The 23,559-nt window shown below is 49.3% G+C and overlaps 1 protein-coding gene across 8 annotated transcripts in view; it reads left to right on the top strand.

The window, feature by feature from the left end:
• Positions 1-23,559, top strand: part of Mical2 (microtubule associated monooxygenase, calponin and LIM domain containing 2) — a 180,082-nt gene that overhangs the window by 70,061 nt on the left and 86,462 nt on the right. For all 8 annotated transcript variants that reach the window (XR_008722473.1, XR_008722472.1, XM_055627671.1 and 5 more), the window contains exons 4-14: positions 4,579-4,786; positions 7,994-8,110; positions 10,439-10,540; positions 12,293-12,448; positions 15,473-15,573; positions 18,133-18,390; positions 19,440-19,555; positions 20,312-20,438; positions 21,073-21,163; positions 22,133-22,280; positions 23,131-23,330. Coding sequence is in view for 6 of the 8 variants with exons in the window: in XM_055627671.1 (XP_055483646.1) it covers positions 4,579-4,786; positions 7,994-8,110; positions 10,439-10,540; positions 12,293-12,448; positions 15,473-15,573; positions 18,133-18,390; positions 19,440-19,555; positions 20,312-20,438; positions 21,073-21,163; positions 22,133-22,280; positions 23,131-23,330 (1,624 nt within the window). In the remaining 2 variants the exon portion in view is untranslated. The remainder of the gene's footprint in view (positions 1-4,578; positions 4,787-7,993; positions 8,111-10,438; positions 10,541-12,292; positions 12,449-15,472; positions 15,574-18,132; positions 18,391-19,439; positions 19,556-20,311; positions 20,439-21,072; positions 21,164-22,132; positions 22,281-23,130; positions 23,331-23,559) is intronic.

Raw genomic sequence — 23,559 nt, 5'->3', positions numbered from 1 at the left:
CAAAAAAAAAAAAAGTGTGGGGGGGGGAATTGGAGAGATGGCTCAGTGGTTAAGAGCACTAGCTGCTCCCACAGAGGATCTGGGTGCAGTCCCAGCACCCACGTGGCAGGCCACAACTGTCTGTGACTCCAGTTCCAAAAGATCCAGCACCCTCTTCTGGCCTCCACAGGCACTTGCAGGCAAAACGCTGACACATAAAAATAAGTAAAAAGTGAAAAAGACTCATGCCTTCAGGGCTCCTGCGAAGTACAGCAAGGGTTCCGTGTGAGTCCTCACCGCTACCTCGCCTGGCATTTATGTCTGTTGGTCCCCCTTCTGCCCCTTGATAAGCTGTTTTTTCCATGCGGTGTTTGTCTCTTGTGGAGAATGTGCAGGTCTGAACCCTTCCAAGCTTATCTCAACAGTGGACTTCCTGCTGGTGGTGGATCTGCCCAATGAGCAATAATTCCCGTCACTTAAGGACACAGATAATACTGATGTCCATGATGTAGGTGGCCTTCACAGGCCCCCTTGCCCCCCCTCCTTCTGTCTGGGTGGGAATCTGCAAGCATTAACCTCGGGTGCATGCACCCAACATCCCTCTCAGGGGCAGAAAGCCAGAAATGAGTTGGCTAGGAGTGGGTGGGAAGTTCATTCATCCATCAGCTACGAGTTGGGCCTCCTGTGCGGTACCAGGCAGTGGATGAGTTCCAGGCACACAGATAATGCAGGGCAGTTCTTGAGGCCTGGCCAATGATAACATGAGAGTGTTGTTATGGGCCAGTAAGGACTGAGCCGGCAGGAGCACAGGAGGAGGACTGTGCAGTCTAATTTAGGAAGGCCTTTCGGGGGTGGGTGTGTGTGTGTGTGTGTGTGTGTGTGTGTGTGTGTGTGTGTTCATGGGGGAGGGATATGTGTTTGCGGGGGTGGGGTATGTTTGCTCATGTGTGTGCATGGAGCCAGAGGACAACCTTGAATGTCACTCTTTAGGAGCTACTTACCTTGTCTTTTGAGATAGGGTCTCCCATTGGCCCAAGACTCGCCACTTCAACTAGGGTGGCTAGTCTGAGCCGCAGGGATCCAACTGTCTCTACTCCCCAGAGCCGAGTAACAGATGTGTGCCACCAAGCACAGCAGGGTTTTCTCTCCCTCTTTTTAAACATGGGTTCTAGGACAGAACAGTTCTCCTGATTGGGCAATGAGCACATTACTGACTGAGGCTGAGCTTTAACCAAAAGCTCCGTTTATTGGAAGTCAGGCAGTGGTGTCAATTGCTGGGTGGACCTGTGGAAGGGGGACAGTGCTTTCCCTCTGTGTTCAGTCTGCCGGGCCACACCTGATGTCCAGAGCATCCAATGACCATGGGCATCCCAGGGAGCCAGGATTACTCCTCTACCTGGTCGCATGGCTGCACGGTATTTGGCCCCTCGATGGGATATCAAGTCCCTATTCTGATCATTAGCACATTCCAAGGGCACTGCCCTGCCCCCACAATCCCAGCCAACAGACCTTTGGGCCAGCCTGGATCTTCTCCCCTCATATAACTAAGCCCGTTGGCATTTGCTTTGATTCAGATTATGGTATGATTAGCATCTCTGAGATTTCAGGGCCAAACAATGGAACAGAGCCTAGAATGACGGAAAAGCCACACATTCACTGACAGGAATCCAGGTTCTGTCAAGAGGAGTGGACATGGGCCCTGTCTAATGTTTGCACACTCCATGTACAACACAGCCCCTGGCTGGAGATGGTCAGGCCCGGTGAACAAAAACTGCAGAAGGCCTCTCTCCTCTTCCTGCCCTTCTTCACCCTACATGCTCCAGCTGGCCCAGCCTTGGCCGTGGGGTGACAGAGCTCACCAACAGGAAAAATGCAGTAACTGCAAAGACATGTAATGGGTCCAGACTTAGCCCCAAAGCAAACCTCACAAGCCTGGGGTTTGGAGCAGGCTCTGAAGTGACCATCATTGTCTGGCTATGTGGAGCAAGAAGCTGTGTGGAGGGTGAGATAACATGGATCCAGGCTGAGGAAACCTAGGTTTCTCCAGGCACCTCTGTCCAGAGAGAAAGCCGGCCTCCCCCTCCCCACACACTCCCCAAAGTCTCTGGGGGTGAGTCAAATCTCAGCAGTGACTTCATTTCCTCTTACTGGGTGTCTACAAACTCTCCGGAAGGTTCCAGCTGGTAAACTGCACTGATTGCAGTGTGGGAGCTTCTGATACGCGCGATTTCACTTTCCCTCTGGGACACCGGCGGCCTAGGGGAGTGACAGCCAGAGGAGGGAGTATTTGCTCAGGAAGGGGGATGTGTTTTTAAGATAACATTTAATCCCAAGTAGAGGGAAGTTTCCAGACGTCCGTCTGTGAGAGGGGAGTGAGTGAGGGTCTCCTTATGGCCTTACTGAGCAGTTTCACCTACTCACCCATCCCCCACCCCATCCCCACCCTGCACACACCCTCATCTGGGAACTCCTGCCTCTGCTGGACTACTGCCATGATTTCAGGTCTCATGCAACGCTGAGGCTATGCAGAAAATTAGATGTTAGTGCCACTATCTAGGTCCTAACAGACCTTGTCCTCCCTGGAAAAGGACATGGGCTTCTTCAACATGCAGTGACTTGGCATGGACCTAAGTCCTGTTTGTCTCTTCCTTACCTAGGGCCCCAGTGCCAACAAGACCAATGCATTTAAGATCTTCAGCATCTGGGTGCAGACCAGCTCTCCTCTTCCCTCCCCCTTTCGCCCCACTTATAATGGACTCCATCCGCTGAGATGTTTCGTTTTCCTTCTATTTCCACCAAACCAGAAGCAGCATTGCACAGTAGGCTCGAAAAGTACAGCACAGTAGGCTCAGGCATGAGGCCATCTGGGTTTCGATCCTGGCTTCGTTCCTCTTAATCTGACACCACGGACCACTTAGTTACCTTGTGGCTTTGTTCCCTGCTCTCCCCCACTTGGGACATGGTCTGAGTCAAAGTTCTCTTGCATGAGCAATAACAGTTCCTGAATTTGAGAAGTCAAACACATGAAAGGGAGTGGGTGAGATCTCACAAGTGTGGGCTACAGTGATGATGACGATGACGACAATGATGATGACGACGCTGACAATGGCGGCGACGACATGGAAAGCCCTCCTCAGATGCCCCAGCATTCTTCCAGGCAGAATTAACTTCTCACCTCCTGTGCATGAAGAGAATGAACCACGCTGCATTCTATTTATTTATTTCAAAGTCCACATCTACTCCATGGCCTGAGAGAGCAGCAGGAACTAGTTTTCAGCAATAAGACTCCCACAGTCAGGACTAGAGAGACGGATCAGTGGTTAGGAGCACTGGGTGTTGTTTTAGAGGATCCAAATTCAATTCTCAGCACCCACATGGTACCTCACACCCATCTGTAACTCCAGTTTCAGGGGCTCTAGTGCCCTCTCCTGGCCTCCATGAGCCCCAGGCCTACACCCAGTGCACAGACAGACAGACATGCAAGCAAAACACCCATGTGTAGAATAAAACTTAAAACTTTGTACAAAAGAATCCAAGCATCACACCAGTGTGTTCCGTACTTTTTCTCTAATTACCTTTTTCTCTAATTACCTTTTTCTCATACAATTTTTGTTTGTTGAGCCCTACCTAGGATTTGCAATCCTCCTGCCTGAGTTCTGGGAATACAAACGTATACCAATGTGCCAGAAGTTTTTGTTTGTTTAATACTTATTTTTGTGCATGTTTGACTGACTGTGTATGTGGGAGCTAATTAATGTCTTTCTTCCTTTTCTTTGCTGAGTTGAGAAAGGGAGGTGAGAGGGGTTAAGACAGGCTGCCTGGGCTCACAGACATATGCCACCATGACTGTCTTCTCTTTACTTCCTTGACAATAATGTCTTTTGAAACATCAAAGTTTTATTTAAGACTTCTTTTCACTTGGGAGCAGGGAGTGCGCCCGTACGCAGGTGCATGATGGGCCAGAAGAGGGTATCAGGTCCCCTGAGCTGGAGTTGCAGGTGGTTGTGAGCTACCCAGTGTGGATGCTGGGAATGGAACCAGGACTTCTAGGAGAACAGAGAATGCTCTTAGCCACAGATTCATCTCTCCTGTTCCAGCATCAAAGTGTTTGATCTTGATGAAGTCCAGTTTGTCAATACTTTCTTCGGTTGCTTGGTTCTTGGTCCCAAGGAACTTTGGGCTAGCCTTCGGTCACAGGAATGATGTTCTGTATAGGCTAGCGCCCTACAGGAGAACTGCATCCCAATCTAATATACTTTCCTAAGGTAAAATGTATCCTAAGGTGTTGACAGCATCCCTGTGAGGGAAAGCAGCACCTCACAGACCCAGTCCGCAGAAAAGGAAGCTAAAAGGTAGCATGCTGGGACTGGGATCAGATCTGGTCCAGCCTCGCCAGGACCCCCCTGCATCTTACAGTGCCTTCCCCTGCAGTCCCTTTCTGTGTCCTCCCAGGGCTTGAGCAGTGTCTAGTCTGTGATGAACCCACAGGGGATGTGCACTGTGTGGATGAGTGGCAGGTCCTGGCAGATGCCGAGTGTGCTGTGGCTGGTGAGACTGCATGGACCTCAAGGTTGCTAAGTGTCTCCTTCCCCTGCACAGTGTCTCATTGTCGGAGGAGGACCGTGTGGCTTGCGCACTGCCATTGAACTTGCCTACCTGGGAGCCAAGGTGGTTGTGGTGGAAAAGAGGGACACCTTCTCCCGGAACAACGTGCTGCACCTCTGGCCCTTCACCATCCACGACCTGCGGGACCTGGGAGCCAAGAAGTTCTATGGGAAATTCTGTGCTGGCTCCATCGACCACATTAGTGAGTAGGGCTTGGGCCGGGTGCTTCCGGAACATTCAGGTTTCAGTGTGCATGGACCTATCTTGTCTAGGAGTCCTGGGTGGCCCTTTGAGGATCCATACATCCAACTCTCTGGTGCTAGCAGAAGGACTGTGGACTAGTTACTTGTCTTTGCCTGAGACCAAACACTTCAGGGATCAGCTTGAGGAGACATTTGTTTGGGCTCATGGTTTGAAAGGATACAGCCCCCAAAGGCAAGCATCTTCATGGCTGCTTGGCACATGTCCGGACAGATCCAGAAGTGAAGAGAGGCCAGCAGAATGGTTAGGCTATAAACTTCAAGCTCCCCCCACCTCCCCCGTAGCCCACTTTTTCTAGCTAGGACACATCTCCTAAAGGTCCTTCAGTCTCCAAAAACGGTATCCCTGGACGGGGTCAAATGTTAAACACGTGAGTCCATGAGGACATTTCTTATTCAGACCATGACAGTCTGCTTTGTGACTTATTCTGGGCTACATCCCACTGATCACAGACTCTTTCATATCCTGCTTGCCAAAATACCTGTCTCTGGGGCCTAAGTACTTGACACATAATAGATGAACAATAAACATCTGTTGAGTGAATGAATGAAATACAAAGCCCAGTGGTAAGTAGCCGAGACTGTATGATCCGGGAGCTCACTAAAATTTTTTCCAGTAATACAGTGTGCTTCAACAGAGTGAGTCACACTCCCAGGAGGAATCTGAAAGAGAGAATTCACAAAACCTCTCAACAGGGCCAGCTGGTGGGGACCTCCTTCCAGAGAGGCATTTGGACATTGAACTGCCAGTCCTGGGGAGCAGCAGGTGGCAGATCAGAGGGGTGACGTAATTGGATGTGTAATCTCTGACAGATCCAGTGTTCCTTAGAGTTCCTTAGAGACAAGAGAGAAGGCAGCATGAGGTGACTTCAGGGAGGCTGGGAACGGAAGTCGAGGATATAGCACCTGAAGATGCTGGGCAATCTCTGAATGGCTGTGCAGAGCATGGCTCCTGTTCTGCCATTAGTCACTCATGGAATCTTGAGGCAAGATCTGTGCACACCAGCTTGGAGAGAGACAGTCTATCCCTCCTCTCAGTTTTGCAGGGAAGAGGTCTCTAGTGATCATAACATATGACAATCGAATTTACGAAAGTCAGGCAGGTCACATGGGAAGTGTTTGAACTGAATTAAATACAAGGCATGTCTCTTTTATTTCTTCCTGACTTTGGTCCAAACTCCTTACTTTCCTCAGGCCTCTGTTTTATCTCCTGTAAAATGGGATTAATCCTGCCTCCTTGAATGGCTAAGGTTACGTGGGTCAAGTTTGTAACCCACTAGCATCATGTCTGTTGTGTAGTGAGTACTGCAGTGCCTTGTGTCCAGTGGCACGGAGTAAGTGGGGTATATGTGTGGTTCTCCAACCTAAGAACCCCGTATTTTTTCATGGGGATGGGTGAGAGGGGAGCAAAAGGAGCCATAGCCACATGAGAGCAGAATTGATGAGGAAAGCAAGTAGGGCATGGGTGGAACTGGAGAGAATTATCAGCTGCTAAGGGTATAATTTATTCAGATACAGAAGACTCCACCGGCAGCAGCCCCAGAGTTTATTCCCGCTTTGGGATGAGAAGATTCCAGGAGTTCAATGGGAAGAAATTTGTATTTGCCCAGAAAGCCACAGCGTGAGCTGGCGGGATGCTCTGTCTCGCCCAGAGAAGACTGCGGGTTAGGTCTGTCGGTTAAACGGTGGACCAAAAGCTTTGAGCACAGTGCTGAGAGGATAGGGCATCTGTCGTCAAGAGCAACTCTCTGAGAATGAGATAGGGAGCTTATGGAGCACCTACTGTGTGCTGGAAGCCAGGAGCCTTGGCACTGTGAGGTGTGGCCAAGCCTCCCCTGGAAGGACTGTCTTCTTAGCTGGCTGTGGCCTGGGTTTTGTAAGCCGGGCTGCCTGGCTTCTGTTCAGACGGTAGGCCATCTCCAGCCCTAGCTGCACCCTCAAAAGCTCTCTACATGTCCTGTGTTAGGACTCTCCGCTGCCCTCCACTGTTCTTCCACTCTAGGTTCATAGTAGTTACCTGTACCCCGTGCCTGGGGAAAGAGGCCACTGACCTGCCCTTTACATGGTCACCTTCCCTCCTTAGTGTCCCGGAAGCAGAGCTTCCATCTTTTCTAACTCTTAGTCTCTCGGATTTTTCTCCTCCTTCTCCCTCCATCACCAGTCTTCCTGCGCCTCACCCTGGACCTCACCCTCTAGGGGGACCCATTATTATTCCTTAGCTCAAAGGATTTGTTCTAGGAGAAGAAGTGTGGACTGTCTACCTACTCATACTCCGCCTATGGTTCTCTGTTTCCTCTCTGTCACTACACTAAAGAGATTTTTACCCAGAAGCTTCCTGGCTCCCAGGTGCCCTGGCTTCATGTGTCCCTCATTGTTCTCAGTCCCCCCAGGGAACCTGGTGCTCCCACTTACTCCTCTCTTGCAGCCCCAGCCTAGCCCCTCCCCTTCCCCCCAACTTTTTCTCACCCTGCACCCCTCCCATACTCTGTTTTTCTGCTTCCTCCATTAGCGCCCATGCGCCCATCTCCCTGTGCCTAAGTTGACGCCTGGCACATTGTGGGTGCTCAGTGAATATTAAATGAGCTATGCCCACTCAATATAAAGAAGCCCACAGCAAGTTTACAGCTTCAAACTGTGCAGAAAATTGCTTGGAGGGATGCCCATTTGTGCTGTGTAGGGGACATTAGGGGAGGGGAGCTTCAGGCATAGGCCTCATCCAATGAGCCCTTTGAGCTCTGACTTTCCTTGTAGCTCCTGACTGTCTCCTCTTTTGTTCATCTTTATCACATCAGATCCAGAGTTTGGCTCAGCAAAGTTGTAGGAAAGACAGATCTCCCTAGCTAGAGCATCCTGGTACAGCTAGAACAGAGCTGCCAGTCAGACAGAACCAAGTCTGCTTTTTGCTTTGTGTTGCCTTCAGCAGTCACTTGACTTCGTTAAGGCTCAATATCTTCCTCTGTTAAATGAGAATAAGGGTCCCCAAAGGTCACTGTGTAGGATAAATGAGAAGCCCTGGAATGCCTGGAACAAACTCAGCTGATGTGCTGCTATGCTCTGTGCTCCCTGGGCCACAACTGCACAGTACTTACACACAGGTGGTGCTCAAACATTGCTCCTGACAGTCATCTCCCTTCCTTCCTTCCTGACAGGTATCCGTCAACTGCAGCTTATCCTGTTCAAGGTGGCCCTGATGCTGGGAGTGGAGATCCATGTGAATGTGGAATTTGTGCGGGTCCTGGAGCCTCCCGAAGACCAAGAAAATCAAAGTACAATATAACTTTCTCTCTCTGCCCTGAAGGCAGATATTCCAAACGGGAAGCTGTGCTGGTGGCTCGCAGAGGCTATCTCTGCGAGTTATTTTTGCTGGGAGCTGTTTGGCATACTTCCACTAGCAAATACTTTACCTTTTTTGACCATTTCTGTGGCTTTGGGCTTATTCTTCAGCTCCCAACAAGGGTGGAGTGATGGTGGAATTATTATGCCATGAAGCCTATAATTTGGTTACCCAGACTCCAGAAAGATGCAGCTTTGACAAATGACGTCCAATCAGTGGCAGGAAAAAAGACAGAGCTGAGAGTGTAATAAAGTTTACACATGCTTCAGGATGTGTGTGTGTGTGTCATCTCACACACAGATGGATAGCCGTACCGGCTGGACCCTCAAAATATTTTAAAATACAGTAGAGAAACTGAGCCATCTAGAGCACTGTAAGATAAAACTTCATGATATTTCCTTGTATTTGTCTTAGTTAGGGTTTTATTGCTGTGAAAAGACATCACACCCATGGCAACTCTTTGTTTGAGGTTTTTGTTTGTGTTTTTGTGTTTGTTTTGTTTTCAGGACAGGGTTTCTCTATGTAGCCAGAGGCTATCTTGAAACTCCCTCTGTAGACCAGGCTGGCCTCAAACTCAAAGAGCTCTGCCCGACTCTGCCAGAGTGCTGAGATTGAAGGTGTGCACCACCACCACCCCGCTGCCATGGCAACTCTTAGAAAGGAAAACATTGCATTAGGGCTGGCTTACAGTTCAGAGGTTTAGTCCTGTCATCACGGCGGCACGCAGGCAGACATGGCGATGGAGAGGTAGCTGAAAGTTGTGCGTCTGGATCACAGGCATCAGGAAGAGACATGGAGCCACTAGGCCTGGCTTGAGCTTCTGAAGCCCCAAAGCACCCCCAGAGATGCACCTTCCCCAAGAAGGCCACTTACCCTAACAGGGCCATTCCTCCTAACACTGCCACTCTCTATGGGTCTGGGAAGCCATTTTCATTCAAACCACCACAAAGTGCGTATGCGTGTTACTCCCGAGATAGTCTTACATAGCCCAAGCTGGCTTCAAACAAGCTATGTTGCCAAGGATAACCCTTGAGCTCCTGAATGCTAGGATTACAAAAAGCTGTCATACACGGCAGTGTTTTTTAATTTTATTGAGTTTTCGTTTATAGATCATAAAATGTTTCGCCTGGGCAGGTTCTTGATAGTATTCTTCTTTCTTTTATTATGCGTTCTTAAATGGTGATGTTTTAGCTGAACATGATGGTGCACACCTGTCATCCCAGCACTGAGGCAACATGGTGGTGGGTTCAAGGCCAGCCTGGGCTGCATACTGAGAACCATCTAAAAAACAAAAACTAGAAGAAAGGAAAATCAAAGTCTGATCTTTTTCGCACCCCACAGTTGTGGGGTTTTTCCATTTCAGTTTCGTATCCTTCTGTCAGAATTGCCTCCTGCCTTGGAAATGCTGAGCTGTGAGGCAGTGGGTGTTAGAACCTTTGAAGTTTCCCGTGGAGGGCACACTGCAGACCTCTCCTGGCCCCCGTCCAGTAGATTTCACAACTCGGGGAGGCTTTCTCTGCTTTTGTAGCGAGACACGATCATTTGGGGCATTCAGAGTCTGAGTGCCCTCAGCTGTTGGAACAGCTCTGCGGGGTAGTCGGTCCTACCTCTGAGGACCCAGCCAGGCTGGCCCCCAGAGTGCTTCTAGAAACAGCGGACCACTGGAGCAGGAAGCAGAAAGGCAAAGCGCCTCCCTGGCATCTCGAACATTCTCTGGGATCTGCTTGACAATAAAGAAGCCATTGAATATGGGGCAAACATGGGCAGATCTGAGGAGACACAGACAGGGGAGGCCGGTTTGGGGATTGTTGAAGGTTGGCGTCCTAGCAAAGATCAGCCACACCAGGCATGGAGTTGGCAGTGCCTCCCTCTTGGCTTTGTTCTGAATTGCAGTGACACAAAACCTGAGGTTACCAGAGAGAACCCGGACTGTCCGGGTGTCCCCAACCTGCAGCTTGGGAACCGCATGCTACCCAGGATAGCTACGAATGTGGCCAAATATGAAATAGTATGCTTAATTCAAATATTATAAGAAGGTGTTTTTTTCTATTTAAAAAAAAAAAAACCTCAATTGCACAGTTCTTAACAATGAACTTTGTAGATGATAGCATTGTGCCTGTGTCAAAAGGCTGGATGTATGTGATACCTGGGCCTCTCTTTGGGAGGCGCCACTGGGTCATTTCTCATGCCATCAAGGAGGGGTGGCACTACTCTCTCAGCCTGCCTGTCAGCTCATCTGATAATCTCTCTGCCCTGGTAGAAGTCGGATGGCGGGCAGAATTCCTCCCTGCAGACCACGCCCTGTCTGACTTTGAGTTTGACGTCATCGTTGGTGCTGATGGCCATAGGAGTACACTAGAAGGTAAGGAGTCTTCTTTGGGGCTAAGGCTGAGAGAAAATGAGGGGAACCAGAGAAGGTTCATCAAGAGGACAGATGCTTCAGCTAAGAGTAGAAGGCAGGCTGTTCTGTTCTGCCTGAGGCTAAGCGCATGAGGACATCCCATCTTCCCTCTCGCTGGACCTTAGCATCAGCAGATGAGAATATAGGTAGCAGAACTGTCTCAGAGCACCAAGGCAAGAGCTGGGGGAGGGCTTACCTGTGAAAATGCTTTTTAAAGGGGGGATACTGTGGGAAAAGTCAACACAGACTCCATGGGCACCTGCCGCTGTGTGAGCCCAAGTGCTTTCTTTGTCTCGAGTCAACCATGGCAAACATCTCAAGATTTTAATGGCATCCGTTCATGTTCAAGGACTCTACCAATCAACGGAGGAGCCCTCATTCTTCATACCTCTTAAGCAGACCCACTTCCAGGCAGCTGAGCAAACTGTTAGGATTCAAAGCCTCACTTCTCTGAGTCCAGCAGATAGACTCCATGTACTCATTTATACTTAAAAGTGTTGTCTGAGACCATGGGTAGTCAACAACACGGCACCAGCAGCATCTTTTAGAGCAGAGGCAGGTGTGGTTTCTAGTTTGCCCCTGTCAAGGTCACAGGTTGCGGATGCATGACTGGGAAAATGCATGCTCTGAGGATAGGATGCACATACTGAAATAGGTCTGACCTCAGAAAATTCTGGATGTGTAGTCCTCCAACTCAGGCCTCTTTTGTTGGCTACACTCTGCCCTGTCTCTGCTCTCCCTGCCTTCACTGCTATTCCCATCTTCTCCCAGCAATATCAGAAAAGGCAAATTTGAAGCTGCCAACATGGATACTTGTAGGAATTATTATAGGATTTTTCTGGTGGTTTGGGAAAAGCCACCAGGTGGGTCTGGATACTTGAAAGACCAGGGCCTATGCTCAGCCTACTTATAGGTTGGGCCCTCTAATATCAATCAGTAATCAAGAAAATGCTGGCCCAGATGTACACTCAGGCCAGTCTGATGGGGGCTATCATCAGTTGAGATTCCCTTTTTCCAGGCATGTCTAGGTTTGTGTTAAGACAAAACCAGCCAGCAAACATGTTAAGTACCAGCCACTGGGAATTAGTGTATTGGTTTCCTTTCCTAGGCTTTGGTGTTTCTTGACCTTTGGAACTGGAAGTACCACCCCCATCTCTGCTTTCATCTTTACAGAGCTTCTCCCTCAGTGTGTGTATGCATCTACCTGTCCCTGAGAATAAGGACATCAGCCATATTACAGTAGGCCCCATTCTACTCCAGGAGACTTTATCATAACTAAGAATATTTATAATAACCCCATCTCCAAAAAGGTCACATACATAGGCACCAAGAGTTAGGACTTCATCATGAAATCTTGGTAGGGGGGATAACAATGCAATACGACCCATAATAACAAAGATAAAAAGAAAATGTGCTACCATCCCTGTCCTATGGGAGTCCAGTCTAATCTTACTTTTCAAAAGAAGGCTTTCTTTTCCATTTAAAATGCTAACAAAATCATTTGGATCATGTAGGACCCCCCAGTGCTGACGGGCCTTAAGAGTGTGTTCAGTGACATTCCCAGCACATCTGCAAAAGACTGAGCCTGGTACCTACCTGCTCCAGAGACCCCATCCCCGTGGTCTGTGGGCACTGAGAAAAGTATCCTCAGCAATGTTGTCTGAATTCCCACCCAACCTAGAGCGCTGACCTCCTCAACTTTCCCTTCCACAGGGTTCAGAAGAAAAGAGTTCCGAGGGAAGCTGGCCATCGCCATCACTGCCAACTTCATAAACAGGAACAGCACAGCTGAGGCTAAGGTAGAGGAGATCAGTGGTGTGGCCTTCATCTTTAACCAGAAGTTCTTTCAGGACCTGAAGGAAGAAACAGGTGGGAGCCCCACTTCTCTAAACCAGACCCTAGTCACAGTTTCTGTGAGAGTGTGTGTGTGTGTATGTGTGTGTGTGTGTGTGTGTACGTGTACATGAGTAATGGCCAGAGGATAACCTCTAGTGTCATTCTTTAGATGCTATCCACTATTTGTTTGTTTATTTATTTATTTTTGGGAAAAGGCCTCTCCTAGGTCTAACACGCAGGTAGGCTAGGTTAAATGGCCAGTGAGCCCCAGGGATCTGTGTCCAGCTCCCAGCACTGGGTTACAATACCATGCCTGCCTTCCCAGACCTCATGGATTCTGGGGATCAAATCCCATTCTGCAGTACTTGCGGAACATACATTTTTCTGATTAAGCCATCTCCCCAGTCCCCAGTCCAAGATTTCTAAATTGTTCACAGGCCTGCTGGCTTCCAGTGGAACACAGGGTAGTCAGGAAGGCTGTGTCCAAGGTCAGCATGACATGCTGGGGACAGTCTGAGGAGGGGAGGACCCTGTGTGGCACATCAGCTGCCCCTCCCTGTGAGATAAGACAAGGACTCCGCCCCCTCCCCACCATGTGCTGGCAGCAGTTGTCACCTAACCATGGGTCTATAGAACAGAAGGTATTGATTCGACAGCGTAGCAGATACTCTTTTGAATACATGCTGCGTTCCAAATACTGGGCTTACAGCCTGAGGCAGATCAGCAAACCAAGACTTAATCCTACGTGGCCAGATAGCTAGTAAACGAACAGCAATCGCCCACGAGAGTAGAGCAGAAACAAAGAGGAACTGGCCTTTTTGTAACCTGCCCGAAAATGCACATTGTTCCTTGAAAAGCCGGTACAATGGTAATGTTAAAATAAGCCTCGCCAGGCACAGCCACACGTGCTGTAATCCCAGCACTTGGAAGGTGGGGGCAGGAAGATCAGCTTTCAAGACTAGCACCAGTTACCTAGAAAATTTGAGGCCAGCCTCAAACTTAGGAGCCCTGGTCTAAGAAAGGGTGAAAGTCTGCCATCGATAACTGTCCGACCGACCAGTCTGCCCCTCGTCTACCGACAGTGCACCTACACACTGGCTTCACGTGGGTCCACTTCTCATCAACACAGCCATCCTTTCCCTTCTCCCTTCCTTAGCACATTTTAAATATTGCCCATGTCTCTCATTTTCTCATTCAACATCACATCTTTAATGTAGTCCTTGTGGTAGGTCTGGGAGCCTGTGGCATCTCTTGGCATCCAAGCCTGAGGACTGTGGATGACCACATAACTCTTGGTATTGCCTTTGAGATGGGAGTGGTTTTCTGTATTCAAGGGGCCAAAGGAAGGGGATCAAAAAGATCAGGCTTCATGATACACTGGGATGATAGGACATTCAGGTTTCAAGGTCCTTTAGCAAGGGCTTTGATTTCACAACACAGCTGTGGACATGCATTCACAGTCTTGTCTATGGCTGGTTCCGCTATGAATGTTTGTAACAGAGACCATGTAACCCAAAAGACACACATGTTCACTTAAGACCCTGGCCTCTGATCTCTACCTTCCGTGAGTCTCCTGTCAGGGTAACACTTTCCATGGAACCATTTCCTATAAGGCTCAGCTTCTAGGAACTGGCTAAGTTGCTGAGCCAGTCTCTGCCTCTTGCTGGCCACGGTGGTATCTGCCATCTTATGTCCCTCTGAGCCTCCACAATTTATTATTACAAGTTTTGATATTTCCTTTTCAGAGTATAATATCCTTTGAATGATTTAATACTTAATTCTCCAGCCCTTCCTTCCCCTTAGAAGCAAAGAAAATAAATACCCAAACCATCAAATAGGGGTTATAACAGGACATTGCGTGTGTTTCTCCAAAGGTTTCACGAGCTTCCTTTAAACTTGGCTGCTGTTGCCTCCATAAGTCATTATCTCACATCAGTGACAGCAATAAATTTCCTTTGATTCTCTTGGGGGCCCTCTGCATGCCTGGCCGTTTCCTATTTTACTGTAATAATAAAGGTGTTGCTATGGTTACCCAGCACACCTTGTGTAGATGCTTTGAGGTCACTGTGTGCCTGTTATTTTCCTTCACATAAGCTGAGCCAGAGGGTCTGGGGCGCCAATGAACATCTGAGTCACCTAGGGAGCTTAATACTTAGGGTTCTGGCCCTACCCCCTGTGTCTAACTCAGCAGCCCTAACAACTTAACTGTCTACTAAGCATTTAGGTGAAGTCAGTGGCTCTGGCTGAGCTTCCCTGCATCCCCTGGAGAACAGAGAACTGAGCAATCATCTCATAGCATGATTTTAAGTGCAGAAACCTAATGTATGAATGTTTTGCTATCCATGGAAAGGACAAACGATGAGGTCTAGGGCTGGGGAGATGGATCCATTGAGGATCTGAATTCAATTCCCAGGAACCACATGAAAGTGTTGGGCATGGTGGTGAATGTTTGTAATCCAGCTCTGGGGTGTAGAAACAGTAGCACCCCTAAGGCTTACTGTGTGGCCAGTCTAGTCTAGTTGCTGAGCTTTGGGTCAATGGTAGACCCTGTCTCAAGAAGGGTAGCACCTGAAAAATAATACCTGACGTTGTCTTCTGGCCTACACACAGGCACACACACACACACACCATGGTGCAATCTAGGCCTCTAACCTCGAGCTGTTGTTCCGTTGACCTGGGTTTTCTCATGCAAGCTAGGACATGGTAGAGATCTGTAGGGCACACCATGGCTGAGGCCTGAGCCATGCAGTTGGGTTCAAAGTTGGTTTTTGCTTAGCATCCTGGTCCCGTCCAGCACTTCCTCTAACACTTTCTTAGGAATACTGGACAGCTGTGGTTGTTGTATGTCATTTGGTAGTTTTGTGTTTGAGCATGTCTTTGTGCAGCCATAAAAGCTACCCACCTTGACCTGGGTGGCTTTGGCCCTCTCTTCTGCCTTCCACAGCCTGGTATGTCTTCACTGTTTATTTTACATGCCTCTTTGACATGTACATAATGAGACCTGGAATGGAGCAAGGTGCAGATTGGTAAACTGAGTCTGAATGTTTCTCCTTTCAGGGATTGATCTCGAGAACATTGTTTACTACAGGGACTGCACCCACTACTTTGTCATGACAGCCAAGAAGCAGAGCCTGCTGGACAAAGGTGTCATCATTAATGTATGTACCTGTGGGCTGTGGTTCCTTACTTGTCTTCCCCTGGGCAAAATGAACTGGCAGCATCGGCAGATGTGGGAGAAGAGAGCGTCCTGCTAGAATCCATGCAAGGGGGAAGAGACAGCCTGCCACCTTCCTTGCCTTTGGCCTTGTGAGACTGCCCAGCCACATTATATGTTTCAGACATGTTGTGATGAGGGACCTTTGCCCAGATGTGCCCCGAATATCATCAGCTGAAGCTTTTTCTTCCTCAAATGCCATTCCCTTGGCCCCACTCCTTCTCTAGAGGTCACATTCACTTGGAGATGGGAACTTCTTGTCCTTGTGGAACATGGAGATGCCATCACTCAGGAGTCTTACCCTGTGTCCCTTTGCAGTGGGGGAGCATCCACTTGTATGTGCTGTCAGAGATAAGCAGAGACTCTTTCATGAGCCAACTCAGGATGGTAGCCAAGATGTTGTTTTTCTGAATCTCAGACTTATGCCTACAAAGTTCAATAATTCCAGTCTAAAAAGAGCTCTTAAGATACGACTTTGGGGGGAGTCTGCATGAAAAACACGTACACATTTGTATACAGGCACATGTACACATCGTGTGTAGATAGTGGCTTTCAAGGTTCTTCCACACTCAGCCTTGTTTGGACACTTGTTCTTCTGTCTTGTTGGCTCCTCAATTTTTCTCCGTCGCTTCTTGTTTTATTTATTTATTTTTGTTCTGAGCTACTTAATGTCTTGCTGTATAAACCAAACTCTCCATCCTCTTGAGCTGAGATTGCAGGTATGTGCCCCAGGCGGAGCATGTATCATCAAGTATAAAGAGAAAACAAGATGGCACCAGAGAGATGGCACTTAAAGGTTAAGAGCACTTGCTGTTCCTCCAGAGGACCCAAGTTTGGTCACTATCACCTATATCAGGAGGCTCCAACCTCCTATCACTCCAGTTTCAGGAAATCCAATGCCCTCTTCTGATCTCTCCAGGCACTGCATGCAGGCGCCGTATGCTTACATAGACTCACACATATGGATAAATAGAAATAAACAAGAGGAGGTGGGGAGGATGAGCACTTTGTTCAGGCCCCACCCTTCCAGAGCTCCTGTGCTCATTGCTTCAAGATGAGGATCCTGCAGCCTCAGGTCAGCTGCCTCTGGGTCCCAGCCTGGCCTGGGACTACTCATTGTTGCTTGCCAGGGTACAGTGTGCCTATGTCCTCACCAGCTTGTGCTGGCATCTGGCCTGGAAGCGTGAGTAACCAGGTGAAACTAGCCTCACTCCCCCCCACACACACAGGCTGGGCTTCCATGTCTGCCAGCTCACTGCTAGCTGGTCAGTCTGGCACTATGATGCCCTCTTCTTCCCTCAGGTGTACCTGCTGAGGTGCCTTCTCCAGACTTCTCATGGGTGAATCCTGGGTACAATCTGGGTACAAGACAGAGCATTTGAAATCATAGCTCCCCAGGAAATGGAAACAGAAGGTCACTCTGCTCACAAAGGAGGCTGCATGTCTTGAGACCTCTCATACTGGCACTTTACATTTCGGCATATACCGCTATTCATAGCAGTATGAATTAGTAAAGCCATTTCATCCCCCGGGGGCTCCTATGCGCCGGGCACAGCATCCCATTTTTTTTTCCGATCTTGTTTGACCACTAGCCACAGCATATCTGGACCCTAGTAACTTAACTCCATCCATGATTAAATCACGTTTACTGGCTCTTAATTGCACTTGAGATTATTGCAATGTGCAAAGGGCGATGTGCTCCCTGTTTGCCGGGAGGCTGTTATCAAGTGCACTGTTGATTACAGCTCCCAGTGTCCTCCATCTAAATTCCCACAGGAGACAGATCTTTCAGCACTCGGTGCCAGGAAAAGTTTGCCTCCCCTGAGGGATTGCTATGCCTCATTTTCTGATAAGGAAAGCCCATATCACATTTCCCCTTTGCCTTGGATGCCAAGAAGCCCAAAGCCAATTGGGTGCTTAATCACAACCATGCTAATCGCCATGGCTGGGCCATGTGTTTCTTTCCTTGACTCCGGCTTTCTAGTTTTGTTTTGAAAATGCACACCACACACACACACACACACACACACACACACACACACACACATATGTGCGTGCATACAAGTGTGTATGTGTTTGTGCACATACCTCTACAGATACACATGCACATGAGTGCATCTCTATGGAGGTCAGAGGTCAGCTTCAGGAGTGATTCCTCGGAAGCCATCTGTCATCTTGTTTTTTTTAGACAAGGGCTCTCCCTGACCTGAAAGTCACCGATTAGGCTAGGCAGGCTAGCAAAGAACTCCCAGGGAGCTTTCTGTCTCTGCTCCCCAGGACTGAGACCATAACCACACACTGTTCTGCCTGGATTTCTCTGAGGCTTCCAGGGTTTGAACTCAGCTTCCCATATTTGCACAGCAAATGCTCTACAGACCGATTCATCTCCCAGCCCCTCTACTCCTGTTTTGAGTAGTAGTGAAGACCCTTTTGCCTAAATGGGTTGTGAATCTAGCCCTTTGGCAAGGAGGGAGGTCTTGACGGATGTCTTGATCTTCCCCAGGACTACATTGACACCGAGATGTTGCTGTGTACAGAGAACGTGAACCAGGACAACCTGCTCTCCTACGCCCGCGAAGCCGCGGACTTCGCCACCAATTACCAGCTGCCATCCCTAGACTTTGCCATGAATCACAACGGGCAGCCAGATGTGGCCATGTTTGACTTCACCTCCATGTATGCCTCGGAGAACGCAGCCCTGATGCGTGAGCGCCAGTCTCACCAACTGCTCGTGGCCCTCGTGGGTGACAGCTTGCTTGAGGTACTCCCTGCCCTTAGAGCCCTCAGTTCCTGCTGCAGTTCAGATCCACACATCTGCACTCAGGCTGGTAGTCTCCGCTGCCCACATCCCAGGGAAGGGCAGGTTCTCAGACAATGGGCAGACCTCTGCCAAGGTCATCTTGGCCTGGGAGCTAGCCCTTTTGGCTGAATTCTGAGATTTGTGAGCTTGCTTATAGCAGAAGCCTTTTTTCTCCCCCATTTCCAGCTTCTTCTGAGCTGCTTCTAGATTGAAGAATAAAATTAACCAGCCCTGGTCTGGAGCCCAAGACTGTCCTCCTCAGAACATGTAGACTCCAAAGTAGGGCTGGGACCTGTTGCCCATGTAGCTGGTCCTGTGTGGCCTTTCCGTGTAGGCCTTCTTCCAGAGTGTGCAGGAGGACAGGGGTTTTCAAAGTGTAGGGTTATAGTCATGGCTTTCCCTCTCATTCCCATAAGTGCAAGGATCCTTAGGTAAATAGCCATTTGGGGGTTAGCATCTGATCTAAATGTGAATGCTGACAGGGTCTGCAGTATTATCCAAGGCTGAGAGACAGGTTGCAGACCTGGCTTTGGGTCCACCATGGGGTGGACTGTTACCCGTGGTGTGACCAGATCAGTGCTTGTTAACCCTTAATTGTGGCTCACCGCTTCTAGCCCTGTCTCCCTCCTGACCCTCCCTTCATCATACTCCTCCTGTGCTAAGTGCTCAGGTAGGCTCCAGCATTTTCCAACCACAAAGCCTTTGCCCCTAATCTTCCCAAATGGAAAGAGATCAGAATCCTACCCCATACTCTACAATGAGCATAAAGGCCATACTTTCAGTAAGCATTCCCTGGTTCCATTCTCCCCCTTCCAGAGCCACCAGGTAGCTTCACTACCTGTGGGGCCATTAAAACATTTCACATTACTACCACAGCTGCCCATGGCTCTGGTAAGTTGTGGGCAGCCCTTGCCTGGCTCAGAGCTGGCAGTCAGACAGTGCCAGATAGAATTGAGAGAAGACCAGAAGTCATCAGAGTCGGTGGGAATTTTACATGTGTTCTGTTACAGCCATTTTGGCCCATGGGCACAGGCTGTGCCCGAGGCTTCCTGGCAGCCTTTGACACAGCATGGATGGTGAAGAGCTGGTACCAGGGCACCCCTCCCTTGGAGGTGCTAGCTGAAAGGTGAGGCTCACAAGCAGAGCTCATAACTGGGGGCTGCTGGGCAGAAGGCTAGGGCAGGAGTAGAGCCAAGGCGGATGTTCAGAAGCCTCTGCTTTGAGCTTATCTGCCTTGCCTTGTGTGTCCTGAAGTGATCAGAGGGTCTCCTAGGATACTCTGTGTCATGATTCATATCCTTCAGTGGGTTTCTCTGTGTCCGGTGTCTTAGGCCCCAACAGTAGTGACAATTCTTGACATAGGCCAGTCCTGTCTCATCCACACAAGACCCAAGAGGTTTATTTAAGGATGTCTTCAAGGACATCGCACAGAGACTTGTCCTGGTCACTGGGTCCTGGGTTCTGTGACCTTGCAGGCTCTTCCTACAGGACCTTGCTCTGGCCATAAGACCATGAACAGATGACTGACTAGGAGAGTTAGTGCTGATATGGAAGACAGGCTTTTGACAGCCACTTCAGCCACAGGTGCAGGCCACAGGAGCTGGGTGGTGGCTTCAGCTGAACCAGAGGCTACTGAGATGCTGGCCCTGCATTCCTGCCTCCTGCCCATGGAGGGAGGCTACACCCCCACCACCTGGGTGCTCTTTTTCTCTCTCCCCCTTTTTATCCCTTGCCACATTCTCCAGTTCTCAGAAGTATGTCAGACACCACAGGGCAGGATTATACAAACACAGTCAAGGAGGCCTGGGAAGAGAGGAGTGTAGGTATGAGGGCCTGAGGTGGCAAAAGCAACCCCTGACCTTTGAGCTCTGCCTCCCTGCAGAGAGAGTCTCTACCGGCTGTTACCTCAGACAACCCCAGAGAACATCAACAAAAATTTTGAGCAGTACACATTGGACCCAGCCACACGGTACCCAAACCTGAACTTGCACTGCGTCAGACCTCAACAGGTAAGCTCGCTCCAAGCCTGTCTTAAGCCCCTGCAGTGACCTGAGGAAAAGAAATGGTCTCATTTTCACTTCCCTGGGACTGAGGCCACCAAAGCTTGCCAGCCCAAGGGTGGAATCAATTCTTTTCATAGATACAATAGAGACAGCATTCTTTATAGCCTATAGGAGGAAACTAGCACACGCATGGTGCTGGACGTGTCTGTGTTCATTTGCATGTTTGCATATATTTCCATGTGTTAATTTGTCACTGTGCAAACGTGACACTTATTATATCTCTCTCTTCAAAATAATTCGATTACCTAGATATCTCTCTCTTCCTTACCATGCTTGGGCCTGAATGTCATTTATCCTGGGGAGTTTATCCACCCAACCCCTACCCTCTTCAATTAATAGGGCAGAGAGTAGTACCGGCTTTTATTAGCCAATTAGACATTCACGGTCAGTTCTCCCACATCTGGGAGGAGAGTTGAGGCCTGTTGTCTGTGAGTCAGTCGTCTGGATGCCCTGCTGAAAGTCATGCCAGCCAACACCTGAAGACAGTACTATCAGTTAGGATCTGGTATGGGGCAGAGAGAGGCTTAAGCACAGGATCTGGGAACTGGTGGGCAGATATGTGGTCTTTTTCTGTTCCTAGGTGAAGCATTTGTACATTACAAAGGAGCTGGACCGCTTCCCTCTGGAGAGATGGGGCTCAGGAGGGAGATCTGTCAGCCTCTCTAGGCGGGGTAAGTTGCCCTTCTGGAACCCTGGGACAAGGTGTGCAGGGGATGGTGCGTGCTCAGACCCACAGCTTGGCTCTGCCCCATTACCTGTGTGACCTGCACAGGTGCCTCTCCTCTTTGTCGTTCAGCTTCCTCATCCATAAGAGCAAGACAGGATTCTCAGAGTTAAGACAAGCAGTTACCTGCCAAGCAATTAGCACAAGAAAGTCCACTGTAGGGAGTTCCACAGGGCTGGTTTTTTTCTTTGCCTCTTGTTTCTGGGGTGAGTGTCCTATCTCCCCATCTAGACAACAGATTCCTGAACCGTCACCCCTCAAGCCGTCACCCCTCTTCTGATCTCCAACACTGGGCACAGAGTGTTTGCTCAGAGGCAGGGGAGTGATGGTTCAATGAGGAACTCCCCAGCAGCCAGCTTCTCTCCCCTCTCCTAGGAGAGAGACACTCCAGCTACCTCTTGTCTGTCAGGCCTCTCCCTCCCCTCCCTGTGTGCACCGCATGCCCAGCTGTAAAACCCTGTTTGCAGCAGTAAACTTTTACTGTTGCACAAGCGTGGCAGGCCCTCCACATCCTTGGCTGTCACTCCAGCTGTTTTCCTGCGATGCGTCTGTCTAAGGAATTCAGAAACACTTTCAATATCCAGCTGAAGTACACATCCCCAGACACTTTCTTTAGAGAGTTCTTCTCCATGGACCAGCTTGCAACAAACCTGGTCATGAGCTCCTCTATCCACGACAGTTCCATGACATTGGTGTCTCCCAGGAGAGGCAGAGTCTGTGTTCTTAGCCTCCAACCCTGGACCTGGCCATAGTCTACAGGGACAGTGCTGTTAGGTGGTATGCTTCCTGTTGACCAGGGTTGCATCTATGCCGTGCACTCTTCCTGGTTCTCAGCCCTGATGGCAGCGGGATTGAAGGTCAGGCTGAACCACCTGAAATTTCTACAGAGTGTCACCACCCGTATTCTCCCCCACAGAGTCAGACATACGACCTAACAAGCTCTTGACCTGGTGCCAGCAGCAGACCGAGGGATACCAGCACGTCAGGGTCACCGACCTGACCACATCCTGGCGCAGCGGCTTGGCCCTGTGTGCCATCATCCACCGCTTCCGGCCAGAGCTGATGTGAGTGTGGACCTGAACATAAGGGACCCCAGCCTTCTCTGGTTGAAGACACCCCTCCCCCAGTCAAGCTCAGCATTTCTTTCTACAAGTTCCTATTGGGTTGCTTCCTAAATCTTGCTTTTCCCTTGTTTGACAGAAGCATGTTTGCTCAGTGTCCCTGGTATAGACCATTGGTTGTGTCTAACCTGCCTTGACCCCCCCCCCAACCATAGTAGCCACACTTGGGAAATTTTAGCATAGGTCTCAAAGCCCCCCCACACACACACCCAGGAGAGGAAGTAGAAGAGAGACCTAACTCAGCCAAAGCAGCAATTTTTGACACCCAGATTCGTCAGGTCATTTTTGGAACCCTCTAGAGCTGCTTTGAATGTGGGCAAAATGGCAGGGTCAACTGGAAGGTCAGATGACATTCTGGAAACCCTTCGTGGTGTGCAGAGAACAATACCTATTGACATGCTGAGTAGCACAGACCCCCACACATACAAACCTTTCCTAAAAGATGGATGGAAAGCTACCAGCTAGCCAGGAGGAGATGGGACTCTCATCTCCACATGAATTGGTTTGAGAAAAGCTCCTGTTACCATAGCAATTAAAATGAAAAATGAATAAGAAGAGTAATTACGGTAACTCCTACGGTTCTAAAGAGGGTAACTATCTTCTGATGGTTTCAGCCTAGGTCAGTGATGTGCTCATAGCCTGTTTCTGATTCAGTTCCTTCATGGTTGAGGCATGTTCCTGAGCTTGAGGTTGGAGCTCAGTGGGGATGGAAAAATCATCAGCCCACGGTACTCCTTATGGGCTCAGTTCATCCTATCTCGCCCTGAACTTGCCCTGGTATTTGATCCTCCAGCAACTTTGACTCACTGAATGAAGATGATACTGTGGAGAACAATCAACTGGCATTTGATGTGGCCAAGCGTGAGTTTGGGATCCTGCCTGTGACCACAGGCAAAGAGATGGCATCTACCCAGGAGCCAGACAAGCTCAGCATGGTCATGTACCTCTCCAAGTTCTATGAGCTCTTCCGGGGCACCCCACTGCGACCTATGGGTAAGCATGGAGACTGTGCCTAGACTCTAGTGTTATCCCTGCCCTCCAGCCCAAATCTGGCTGATGCTGACCACTCTGCAGCAAACAGGCACCTTCCCTCTGACTCAGAGGCCAAACGATGGTGACCCTTGAAAAGATGTAGTGGCCTCCCCACCCCCCTCATCCACTCAAGGCTTTAAAAAGGTCAGGGTGAGGGGCTTATTCTCGGAGAGTTCTACAGGTTACATCA

Source organism: Psammomys obesus, unplaced genomic scaffold (assembly GCF_907164565.1).
Source record: "Psammomys obesus unplaced genomic scaffold, mPsaObe1.curated_primary_1811, whole genome shotgun sequence".
NCBI classification, from domain to species: Eukaryota; Metazoa; Chordata; class Mammalia; order Rodentia; family Muridae; genus Psammomys; species Psammomys obesus.
The sequence above is the reverse complement of the archived record's forward strand: the minus strand, read 5'-3'. Positions and strand labels throughout refer to the sequence as shown.